Consider the following 13,611-nt stretch of genomic DNA (forward strand, 5'->3'; position numbering starts at 1 on the left):
GTAGTAGGATGGGGGCCTGCTCCTGTAGGGTGAAGATGGGGGGTCATTCACATCCCTTATTCCTATTGGGTGGGTAATGGGCAGGGGCATGAAAATAACTAAAGACACTGGGGAATATTAAGCACGAGCCCCATTTAGCCTATGTTACAAACAGAGCTAAAGCCATCTCATTTTCGATTCTGCGATACTTTTTCTCCGAGGGGGCCCTGCATATTCCATCAGCACTGAAAGCGTTCAAGGCCAAGGTGGTTCCGACAATTGCTTACGCAATTTCAGTCTGGGGGACCGGTAGCAGCCCACAGATATGCCTTTATAAAGGCAAGATTCAACGTCTTCCCTTCCAATGTAATGGAAAATAGAATCTCTAATGGACAGATATCTCTTTTATGTGATTGTAACTGTGGATCACCTGAATCGCTGCACCACATACTCCTTAGCTGTCCTCATTATTCCTCGCTCAGGAGTAAGTTTCTTGCTGCATATTTAGTGGGATGCACGGGTGATGCCAAAGAAACCAAACTGAGATTTCTACTGAACGATGAAGATCCATCTAGATCACACACTGTTGCCAAATACTTGAACAGAGTCTTAGCTCTAAAGAAGAAAAAAGGGCTCGGATACGGTCAGGAGAACCCCGCTAATCCAGGAGCCAAAATACGAAAATAGATAGTCGGACAGTCTGTGCTTTTATTTAGTAACGAGCAGAGGGTTTCAGCCTCTGGCGAAGGTTTTAAATATTATAGGTTGTTTTGGAATTGTATTTTTATGTGTTGGGCCAATGGCCGTAAATAAAACTTACTTACTTACTAAACACGAGCCTGCATGTAATGGGGATTGCACCTACAGTTTCTGCAGCCGCCTTGGAGTGACCAAGCACAATATAAGGACTCAAAAAAGAAAAAAGGGAAAAAAGGCTGACACTCCAAACAAACTTTTTCATCAACCTTGCCCCTCTTAGAGCTATACCTTAGGTTGGAGGGGCTCAAAATGTGTTCCTTCAGCTCAGGGGATACATAATACCCTAAAACAGGGGTCAGCAAACTTTTTCAGCAGGGGGCCGGTCCACTGTCCCTCAGACCTTGTGGGGGGCTGGACTATATTTTGAAAAAAAAATATGAACGAATTCCTGTGACCCTCAAATAACCCAGAGTTGCATTTTAAATAAAAGCACACATTCTACTCACGTAAAAACACCAGGTAGGCTCCACAAATAACCCAGAGATGCATTTTAAATAAAAGGACACATTCTACTCATGTAAAAACACAGATTCCCGGACTGTCCGCGAGCCGGATTTAGAAGGCGATTGGGCCGCATCTGGCCCCCAGGCCTTAGTTTGGGGACCCCTGCCCTAAAACAAACTATCTATAGATAGATATATACGGTAGATAGGTATACACACACAAACAATATCATTTGATACAGAAACTTTACAAGCTTTCATATTGAAAAGCAGGGAGTTCAATGAAAATGGGGCATGGCATCATCTATTGACTATTTTGGAAAATGTACTCTAATGTCATACACACACACACTGCATTGCAAAGTAGGAAAATACTTGCAATAAAATTAAATTGCATGAAAGAGAATTCATGAAGAAAAGTTATAGAATTTCTTTAACTTAAAGCCGTACAGCAAAGTAATATATCAAAAGCTAACACCCTGCTTGTCAGCAAAAACTATTAAGATAATTATGGGAATAACATTTGGATAATTAAAATTGACTAAGCTTGTGACAGAGAGCTTACCCAACTATCTTAGATTATTTTCAACCCATGAAATACAAGAGGTTGCTATTTGTACTTAACTAATTTTATTCTACATTTAATGAGTATGGTGGGTAATAAAAAAACCAAACATGGATTCCAGTTTACTAGGCAAATGGCTACATTTGTTTCAATTTATTAATGCATTTCAGCTTCAAACTCATCTAACTCTAGGATTCTTTTTCAGAGCCAATGTGTTTTTAGGATGCTTATTATGAGTGTCAAAGTAGTAAAATGGGAAAGACCTTCCCGCAATTCCATTTTAAATTGATCTGGAACAACACAACATACTTAATTTTAAATGCCTAATGCTGTTAATACTCTCTTTTAAGAGTCCAAAATGTACAACTCATTTAACTTTCATTAAGTTTGGTGTAGTAAGCCCTACAACCTAATGAAAATAATATAGATTTATCCTGATAATTAATGAAGTCCCAGAAGAAATAAGTGTAATTCTCACCCACCCTCCCACAATACTGCTTCCATTACACTGATAAATCGAGAAACACGACTGGTTAAGTAATTCAGAAAACTTCGATAGGAAAACTACTAGGAAAGAAAATACTTTTGCTAGTTGATCAAAGGGGCCCCTAGATTTCCTTCCATGAATAGTAATCCTCAACAACCAACTCCTTTACTTTGATAGAAGGACCAGGCATTTGGTTAAGTATCATGCAATTTTATTCTATGTGCAGTGTGTCTGAGTGTGTTGTGTGTGTGTATGTGCGCGTGCAGTGGGGTGGGAGAGCTGAAAATAATGCCAAGATGTTTCACATCTGGCAACCAATGTGCCCCCTTGGTTTCAGATAGTACAGGGGTAAAGGTAAAGGGACCCCTGACCATTAGGTCCAGTCGTGTCCGACTCTGGGGTTGCGGCGCTCCTGTCGCTTTACTGGCTGAGGGAGCCAGTGTACAGCTTCCGGGTCATGTGGCTAGCATGACTAAGCAGCTTCTGGCGAACCAGAGCAGAACATGGAAATGCCGTTTACCTTCCTGCTGGAGTGGTACCTATTTATCTACTTGCGCTTCGAACTGCTAGGTGGGCAGGGGCAGGGACTGAGCAACGGGAGCTCACCCTGTCGCGGGGATTCGAACTGCCAACCTTCTGATCAGCAAGCCCTAGGCTCTGTGGTTTAACCTACAGCGCCACCCGCGTCCCAGTACAGGGGTAGACGAGTCTAAAAAGCCAGGAACACAAATTTGCACAGCCCTCTAGCAGTTGTGAATACATGGGAAATGGTGTGTGCCCACCCAAACTGTGTGCTAACAACAACAATTTTATTTATACCTCATCCATCTGACTGGGTTGCCCCAGCCACTCTGGACAGCTTCCAACACACAGTTTCTCATTAAAGCACCTGATAGGAGGGCATTCCACAGGGAGGGCGCCACTGCCCAGAAGGCCCTGTGCCTGGTTCCCTGTAACCTCATTTCTTGCAGGAGATAAATTACTATACAACTTTTAGAAGACATCTGAAAGCAGCCCTGTATCCGGAAGTTTATAATGTTTGACATTTTATTATGTTTTTATACTGTATGTGTTGGAAGCCACCCAGAGTGGGTGGGGCACTCCATGTATTGTTTATACCAGGGGTCAACAATCTTTTTCAGCCATGGGCTGGTCCACCATCCCTCAGACCATGTGGTGGGCCGGACTATAGGGGGGGGGGATGAACGAATTCCTATGCCCCACAAATAACCCAGAGATGTATTTTAAATAAAAGGGCACATTCTACTCATGTAAAAATACGCTGATTCCCGGACCGTCCACGGGCCGGATTGAGAAGGCGATTGGGCCGCACCCGGCCCACGGGCCTTAGGTTGCCTACCCTTTGTTTATACAGTATATTTGTTACTGTGGCTGATATTTTTTGCAATCGATTTATATGTAACACTCTAGCCCAGAGGAGACAGTTTATCTATGTTTTTTTTTTTCTTTAGTGATGGTGTGAATCATGATACCAATGTACAGTGGGAGGGGCAAGATTTAGACATGTGCTAGAGATACAAATCTTAAGTCAAGTGGGAAGGCATGCCTCCTCTGCAAGATTTCACTGGTGTGGCACTAATCAGGTTGCTTCAATATTGGTAAACTATAGTTAGTTCTTGCTCTCCAAAAATTTAGTTATAAACCTACTTCAAATGTTCCCAAGCCTGCCATTCATTTCCAAACCTTCAAACTTTGATTTAGGAATCATCTGAAGTCACGTTTCTGAAGACCCCAACTAGAAGTCTCAACATCAACAGACACACAACTGAACAAAGCAGTCCATTGAACTGTTCAAAAGTTACTTTGAACCTGTGTGTGATGAGGTAGGATAGCATACGCTGCCCTTCCTTCCACACATTCAAGGTAACATCTGTACAGTCCTGGACAAAAAGACCTTCATTAGACACCTTTAGGTGCCAGGCAAAAACGTTTTTCTTTAACCAGGCCTTTGGCTGAGTGACATTCAATGCCCCTTAAAAATGTGCAGGGGGGGCAGGTTATTTGGTTGTTTTTGTTTTTATTAAGTATTTTGCATTTTTATATTGTGATTTTATGTTGTAACTACCCTGAGACCTGCGAGTATAGGGCAGAATACATTTTTTATTAATAATAATAATGATAATAATAATAATAATAATAAAGAACTTAGAAATATGAAGAGATGCACTGAAGGGCAGAGAAGCTCAACCCAGTTTTGTCAGATTTAATAAAACTACTGGTAATTTGCCACCTAGTTCCATGTGAATTCTCACCCCCACCCCCCAAAAACCTGAATACTGGAATAATAACCTAACTGCTTTATCTCACTCTTACCAGAACTACTTGCTTCCTTAAAATATACAAACTTATTGTGAATCTGAAAAGGAAAGGGACTCTCATTAGGAGAAAACTGCTAAGCTAAGTGAGTTTTTCAGAACAACCTAGCTCAACATCTCCTTCACAAATATCCCTGTGGAAAGTGTCCTGGGATACTTGGCACACAGCATTTTAATGAAGAAAATGCTGATTTCAATGAAGTGAAGGAATAGCAATTCCCTCCAAGCAGAAGCACTCTCATCGATACAATTTCGTCCCCCAATGACTAATTAAATATAAGTGATTTCAGATAGGGAATTTGTATGCAATAACATGAAGCTTCCACTTCCATTTAAAGTGAAAAGTTTGGTTTCATACACACATGGTAAAAAATGCTATACTGACTCCATGAGGGAAAAGGAAGACAAATAGTTTTTTATGATAAAATCCACATGTATATTTATTGGGAAGCAATCACACCAAATTCATTTAGACAGATGGGGCTTCGGCTGGAAGAAAGTAGCATGTGCATTCATCACAGCAATCTATTCCCCCTTCTAGAGCTACAGCTATTCACTTCTCCCATATGTCATTCACATGAAACTACATTGACAAACCATCCAAAGTCTACAAATACCAAATATGGAATTCTGTGAAGGACAACACATATGCACATTCATTTTTTTAAGAAAATGAAAACTGGGTTTAAATACCCAGTCAACATTCCTGATGATCACAGATGGGCACAAAGGTTTCCCCCACCCTACAAGCCTGATCAGTTGATAGTTTTAGCATCATTCCTGAACAGGTTATCCCAACTCATGTAGGGGGAAATGTATGCGGGGAAGTTGGAGCAAGGCCTATGCACATCTGCACCACCTCTGACCTTTCAGAGTTGAGCAGGAAGGTCTGAAGGAAGTGTTCATAAGCCTCCCCGCCATCAGAAACCCTGCATTGCTCACACAAGTAGATATAAGAACCCTTCTCCAGGCCTTCCCACACAACATGGAACCGTTAGGTGGGACAGGCAGGGTCAGCCCTTGTGGGGACACTGTGGCAGGGACAGTGTTTGCAGCCCCACAACCTCTACACAAGTTGAGATAACCTGTTCAGAAAAACAAGGACTAGGTTTGGGGGTTATTATTCCTTGGTTTTCCTCTGGTTCACTCTTCTCTAAAATTCATTCCTTTGGAATTTCAGTTATTTCTAGATTTAATTATTGAACTGGAACGTGCCTGGTTTGCTGCAGCTTTCAGTCCCTTAATCTTTTGCGTCTTCCACTGGTGTGCATTCCCGCCCCCTCCAACCACAAACCATGCAGTATTCCATAAGCTTCACATGAATATACAGCATACAAATGATGACAACAGAAATTTTGCTAATCCTCCAGAATGGTGCAACTCAGAAGCCTGCACTCCAAACAGAAATACAGCTAATAAAGTTGGCTAAATAAATTTTGCAATTGCTATATAAAATGGAAACAAAGTATTTACAGTCCTCTTACAGTGTGTAAATCAAAAAACTTACGTTACCTCAACGGAAGCGATGTGGAGCAAAGTCTCCCCTTTATGATTTCTCTTGGCTGGCAGACTACTGGGAGATTTCCTGGAGAAAGACTCAGTTAGCTGTGCCTCTTTTTGATAAGCAGTATTGGACAGATGTGCTGCTTTGGAAGTTTTTTGGTTACATGCATCTTCAGAGTTTCTCATTGTTGGTGAAGAGCTAGCAGATGGTGTAGATGGAGAACACCTTATACAGTCAATGGTGGGCAAAAAATCCCCAAGGGAATCTTTGGGTGATGGCCTTGGGGACTCATTCAGCAGTGCTAAACTTCCAGGGGTGCTATGCTCTTTCCTGCTGGGGTGTTTATGTAAAGGAGTAGACAATCTGCTTCGTTGCCTTCTATGCTTTAGTGGAGCCGTTTCCCCTCTGGAGAGGAGGCACTCTTCAGAACTCAAGTTCTCCTCCACAACACCACATGAACAAGACAAGTTATCCCTGCTGCTCCTCTCTACAAGTTTCACAGATGCAGTGGCATCCATACTGACTTCACTCTTACCCTGTGCAAGCTCTGCCCCCATTAGAGACTTGTGATCCGATGTGCTTTTGGGGTCTGGACTGGGAATATCCAATGACACCACCTTTGCTTCGCTTGTGCTCTCTTCATCATGTCCACTGGTCCTTTTCTGTCTTCCTTTGAGCAATCTCCGCTGGCTGTTGATGTCTGTTAAAGTCGTTTTCCTCAGCTGTTGCAGACTGGGGTTCTTTTGCTCTTTAAAAGGCTCTTTAGTAGGAGAAAGACTAAAATCATGGGTGGAAGTTGGGGCATGAGGCTGGCCATCTTGGCCCTTCACGGCCTGTTCTGTCTTCTCTGGTCTCTTTTGCATAGTCAAGTTCTTGCTCTTCCTACAAGGACTGAAGTCCTCTTTTAGTTGCTGCTTCTTACATCCTGTCTCACAAACCACATCTCCAGGGTCAGACAGGTTCTCTCCTGAACCTAGCAAAGGAAGTTAGAATAAGTTTTAAAAAAAAAGACAGTTAAACTGTTATAACACTGTGTGTGGCCTGTTTAAACTCAAAGTAATCTGGAACACTAAAGTCTAGTTTTCAATGAGGTGACAAACTAGTGACTGGGCTGTCCCACTTCAGACTGCAGATGGAAAGCTTTAATAATTCTGAAATTCTCTTCCATACTATTATCTATGGTTTACTAGTTTTCCATTTGCAATAAATTTCTTCATTTTTTCAAACCATGGTTTGTTATTCTGGTAGGCTAGCGAGTTGCAACAGTGATTTCAGACAGTTAATTCAGACACCAAACCAATCACATTTAAGATTCCTTTGTGGACCTTGTGCAAAAAAGTTGGCACAATTCACCCATGCAAACAAGGTCATGCAACACTAAAACCATACATAGTTCAGTCAAACTCCCATCCCACACTAATTGCATACTCTGCTTAATTGCTTGCTCCCTGGTTCACAACAAACCACGGTTCTGCATTACATTTGAACCATCAAACTCTGGTGAGTGATCGCCCTCCAAACCAAGAGAAGGAGCCTTAACTCAGTGGCACAGTATATACTGTGCATACAGAAGGTTTCAGGTTTAATTTCTGGCAATTCCAGGGAGAGGAAGGAAAGACCTATGGGGAGATGCTCTCAATCAGTACAGACAAGTCTGAGCTATATGGACCAATAGTTTAACTCTGTATAAAGCAGTTTCAAATAATCAACACACAAGCCAACAGTTTATGCCTGAAGTGAAAAGCCATGTTTTCACATTATGCCTCTGAACTGGCCCACTGTCACTCTTATTCCAAGAGGATCCATAAGCTGACTCAAGATGGACACAAAATGCAGAAAATTTGCATCCACGAGAAGCTTGCAACTAAATGTGCCACTATAGGAAACTTGTCCCATCCCCCCACATCATAATTTTAAGAAATCATGCACTACATATAAATGAATTCTGATATAGAGTATTTTTTAAAGGATCAAGACATATCCTTTCTTCTAAGGCAGATTTTAGCTGCTTAACATTCTGGGAACAGGGACGTGCAAATCAAAATGTAATACTTAAAAATGATAGCCCTTTGAGACTAAATACAGTTAACATTACTTCTACCTCACTGCATTAAAATTCCAGTTGTATTTTTCTTTTTTAGAATATAATGGGTTTTTAACCCTCTCATGAAACCAGAGGCATAGGCTGCATAACTGCTCCTGCAAAGGGAGAGATAAAAACCCATGTTACCAAAATACAAATGAAAATTTGCAGAGAAAATTAACAGAGCACAGGGCATTACAACTGCAACTTTCCTGAGCTCTTACGGGAATTTCTTTAATATGATGGACTGAATGCAAATCTCATTCTTCTCCAATTACTGCATTGGCTGAGAGGATGTTGCACCAATCAGTCACTGCCTACTCCAAGAAGAAGAAAAATAACCTCAGGTGATGATGGCCAATTAATAAAGAAATCTAAGTACCTTGGTGGTATACCAAGGCTTGTCCATTAAAGCACAAATCCTACACAGCTAGCCTGAAGCCACAGGACAGAACAAAAAGAAGCGCTGGAAACAAGGCATTCTTTTTCTTCACCAGGAAGCTTTCCATCCAAATAAAATGTTAGATCTAATTTTAGTTGAACAATAGCATCTATCTACACGCTTTGATTGCCAACAGACTGGGGAAGAATACACTCTGCAGATGATATTTACTCCTATCTTCTTCTCTGTTTACACTTCAACAAGATTAATTGCAAAATATTTACCTTGATATAAATATTCACACTCATGAAGCAGGAGAGAAATAAAATAGCTCAGGGAAGGAAGGAAAAACTGACGTACCAGCTCAGCTTTGTATGTGATTATAAGCAGGCTTGCTGGTCTTTGACCGTATTAAAGATTTATTATTATAAGCAGGGCTTTCAACAATTCCACAAATGAAGAAAGCAAGTGTGGAGAACTAGCCCAATGCCAGGTAGGGGTTAAATTTTCTGACAGTTAGAACCCTCAGGGGCGGGCTCAGCCTGGGTATAAAACACCCCTCCCAGTGGTCAGTAGGAGGGTTAGACGGGGAGTTAGAAGTGTGGAGAGTTAGAAGGAGAGTTGAGTTAGTTGAGCAGCGTGAGTCAGGAGTGAGAGCTGGGAGTTTAAGAGTCTGAGGTGGAAGTTAGCCGAGAGGATAAACAGATTGTGAAACGTGTTATTGGTATTTAGTTAACTGTTAGAGGTAATAGGCCGGTATCATTTAGAGGTAATAGGCCGGTATAGGACAACTGTTATAAGCTTATTGAACAACCTTTTATTTATCAGCAACCACAAGCTTTTGTACTCAATAAACAACTTATTTGTTCACGTTATCCTCGTCGGTGGTATATGAGCAAGCCGGTTCCAGCTAGCAGTCTGGTGGGTTGCAGCTGGGGACCGTTTGTCGTTGGTGCAGCACTCATAGACCGTGAAACGTCCGGGGGTGGCTGTACAGGGTGGAAGGGCCCGCGACAGCAAGAACTTGGATACCAGTCATAGAATGTGGGAAGCATCTGCAAGATTTTAACTGCGTATTCGTTTATTTTGTTACAGATGCACTGGCTCAGTTCTGACACTATGCCAAGCTTTAGCTAAAGAAGCCCAAGGATGAATTCTTATAATACTCTCCTGAGATCAAGTCCCAGTGAATAAAATGGGTATTCATTGGATAGCACTGTGACTATGGTTTGGTGCAACAGCCAAATTGGCAATCCCTAGGCTGCACTATACAATGCTTAAAGCTACTGCTCTGCCCCTAGAGGCTGCTGAACAATAGCAAGAGGAAGTTTATGAGGCTGAGAATTTTTGTGTGTTTATAATATTATAATAAAGTACTCTGAACATTTTAATAAAACAGAAAGTTAGCTATAAAAGTGCCTTGGGGGTAAAAGCAAAAAACACAAAAACACAAAAGCAATTCTAAACCATGGTGTGCCTACAGTGCACTTGAAAGTGCAAGCTACAAGGTCTAAACTATGGTTAGCATAGGCCATAGTCTGCTGCAATGAATGAATTCAGATATTTCAAATGGGCAGAAGACCAGAACACTACAAAGGAATAAAATAAAAGTAATTACAAAAGGTTCAAAGGATGGAACACTCTCTCCGAAAATCTCTTAGGTATACACTCTTATTAAATCCACCTACAGACACACATACATGTCTACAGTCCACTTAATTTTTTTTATTGTTAGCTGTCCCTTTTGACTGGATAACCTCCCAACCCCAAGAAAAAACTGACCCCTCCCCCCAATTGGTTCAAAATTTCTGGCAATTTGGATTACTGGTGTGCTTTTTCAGCATTCTAAAATGCTCACAGGTGGAAAAGAATGCAGTATGGCATTCTTTAAAAGAATACTTCAACTAGATCATCTGATCAAGCAAGACAATTCTTATGTTCTTCAAAGGTTCTACTAAGGTTACGATTTACTGCAATACCTAAAGAAGGTAGTGTAATTTAACAAACAAAAGGTGATGGGAGGAGAGAATGAATATTTTCCTGTCTTCTTACCCTGCTGAAGACCACCCTCTGAAGCCCATTCCGCCTCCGCCTCCCCACTCCAATCAGGTTGATACCAGCCTAGCTGGGAGAAAATGTCCGGAGGAAAAACAAGAGACCAGGAAAGAGGGCTCTGAATGCCTAAGCACTCTTTCACTATTTTAAGATTTAATCTCCACTCTGTGCTTTAGACGAGTTTGAGCTTCACCCCCACATAGAAGGGTGGTGCCTATCAACTTGAAAGCAAGCAATTGGGCCCTTCAATATGCAGTCCAACTATGTATGCATTTAATGGATTCGAAATTCATGACTAAATCCACTGCATTTAGTCAAGACTCATTCCTAGCATTTATTAATCAAGAGACTTGAAGAACTGAGCACAAACAAACCAATCTTAATATAGTACAGGATTGTTTTACAAAGAAAACACAACTACATGATACTGCTCTGCTGCATATTAGCCATATACAGTCGTACCTTGGATCCAGAATGTCTTGCAAGTCGAACATTTTGGCAACCGAACGACACAAACCCGGAAGTGAGTGTTCTCGTTTGCAAACACTCTTTGGAACCTGAACATCCAACATGGCTTACGCGGCTTCTGATTGGCTGCAGGAGCTTCCTGCAGCCAATCAGAAGCTGCGTCTTGGTATCCGAATGTTTTGGAAGTCGAATGGACTTCTGGAACAGATTCCATTCAACTTCCGAGGTACCACTGTATTTAATATTCAGTTGCATACAATGGTACAAGAATAATTTCTACCCAAACTGAAGAAGAATTATTTTCTACAAGATGAACCAAGGTTCCTTGCGCTCTCAGTTGATACAACACTTAAGGATACTTCAGAGGAGATAAAATTTGAGATCCAAAAAGATTGATAGCTATAGTGCTGCTTATCCACAGTTTTCCTGTAATGCACTAACAAGCTATAGAGGAAAAAGCAGCAATTAGAAAATCTAGTTTAACTATCATTAATCTGTATCAAAAGAATATAATGATGCACATTGCGTGCTGCTGAAATTATTCTCTATTATGAGTTTCCAGAACAGAAGTTGAGAAATCTCTTTGACAAACTAGTGCCTTATTAAAAACCAAAGGGAAGTGCTTTGATACCATCTGCACAACATTAGCACCTTCATGACAGAATGATTAGTTCGTATGTTAAGCATTCAGCTCTAGGGGAATAAAAATTATGAGGATTTCCCAGCTTATTCAAACACTTGTTTTGAGCCATTATGAAAACTCTTATCATACACACGCAACACCATGCAATCCGTAACAGAAATGGGGTCAGAATCATCACATCTGCATAACAGCCAAATTGGGACACACACACCTCCGCAGTGTCCAATTTGTTGCCCTGTACACCTGGTCCAACATGTGCTTAAAATGACATGGCCAGCACCTGCGTGCTTTAAAAAGAAAAGAGCTTTCCTTTTAGCTCTTTAGTGGAAGTAAAACTATGTTATGAAGAATATGGTAGAATTATCTATAAGCAGTGGTCAGGAAAGATTACAGCACACAACTGCATCTCTTTAAAATACACTAAGCCAAGAAAAAAAAAAGTCTGCTAAAGTAGCTGGGAAGTTCGTTTTTGAAAAAAGCATTATTGTAAATCAGGAGTTCTTTATCTCCAGTATGCCACATAGTATGTCCCTCAATTGAACAAGTTCTTCCTAATTACCCACCTTAATTACAGTAATTATACACTTTAGAGTAAATGCAGGTAATAAGGTTCACTTGGAAAGGATGCTGTCAAAGACAGTGGAACGAAAAGCCTCGCTCCTCTCTCGGGGATGACAAAGCCGATAATGACAATAATTTAGGAGGGTTGTTTACTTTCTCCCATGCATTTAGGGAGAGGGGGGAAGACTTGAGCACATTGAAAAGAGGAGGAGAACAGAGTCAAATGAAAATTGCTACTGATAATCACAGCTCACAGGCAATGTATAGGGAAATGCGTTTCAACAATGGCCTTAAGAGCTTGGTGTGCAGCTACCTCCTAAAGTCCCATACCTCACTTCTGTCCCCAATACGTTCACAAGATCAAGAGTTAAAAATGGAAAGCAAGAAAGACATAGCCCCTGGATAGTTAGGGGCTCTTTTCCCTTTTGAAATTATAATCTTTGGCTTGACAGCCTCCCACTTCTTACAAACAAAAAAGTTATGTGGCACCTTAAAGACTAACATCAACATTATGGCATGATCTTTTGTGGATGGGAGTCTACTTCACCAGACACATGGAATGATCTCCTCAGAGAGCAGGTATAGTGATATTTTCAGATGACACAAGTATGGAGGGGGAAAAATAGACAGATCAGATGAAAATGAAATGTGACAATTATGTTAAGGTGAAACAAACACAGTAACCATTCACAACAGTAACTGATAAACTGAACACCCTAGCATTCGTAAGGTAATTAAACCCTGCTGTGATAGGAAGCTATTATCATGATTAAAGCCACAGGTGATAGAATCAAACTTATTGCTAAGCAGGGTGGATTTGATTTAAATCAAATTGATTTAAATCACTAGTCAGTAAGACTTTATTTAAATCTTTTTTTACAGAAAGACTCATTCTTGCTGGTATAATCTTAATATTTACAACCAGATGAAGGTTTAATTTTTGGAATAATAATTGTTCAGAGTAGTTTCTACAGTTATATCAAAAATTACGGATTTGGTTATACTATTAGAAATACATACCTGTAGATAATTATGAAATTATGGTAAGGTTGAATAAGTTAACTTTATAAAGAACAGGCCAAGGAGAAACAGGCTGGTGGAAAGCTGCAAAAGGGGAATCAAGGACTGGAGCAGTGAACTTCAGGGATTGCTGCTGCAAGACTGAAGTTCAAGGTAGAGACTTTATTGTTTGGACAATGTCAGGCAAGCCCTGGGAAGAAGGGCCTGGAACCAGTGAACTCTTATTAGTTGACTGGCAAGCACTTCAAGGTCTGATCCCAGTATCTGAAGAAGTGTGCATGCACACGAAAGCTCATACCAATAACAAACTTAGTTGGTCTCTAAGG

At 40.8% G+C, this 13,611-nt stretch overlaps 1 protein-coding gene across 1 annotated transcript in view; it reads right to left on the reverse strand.

The window, feature by feature from the left end:
• Positions 1 to 13,611, reverse strand: part of BARD1 (BRCA1 associated RING domain 1) — a 57,242-nt gene that overhangs the window by 28,182 nt on the left and 15,449 nt on the right. Inside the window, exon 4 of the mRNA XM_033171032.1 lies at positions 6,082 to 7,046. Coding sequence (XP_033026923.1) covers positions 6,082 to 7,046 — 965 coding nt within the window. The remainder of the gene's footprint in view (positions 1 to 6,081; positions 7,047 to 13,611) is intronic.

Source organism: Lacerta agilis, chromosome 1 (genome assembly GCF_009819535.1).
Source record: "Lacerta agilis isolate rLacAgi1 chromosome 1, rLacAgi1.pri, whole genome shotgun sequence".
Classification (NCBI taxonomy): domain Eukaryota; kingdom Metazoa; phylum Chordata; class Lepidosauria; order Squamata; family Lacertidae; genus Lacerta; species Lacerta agilis.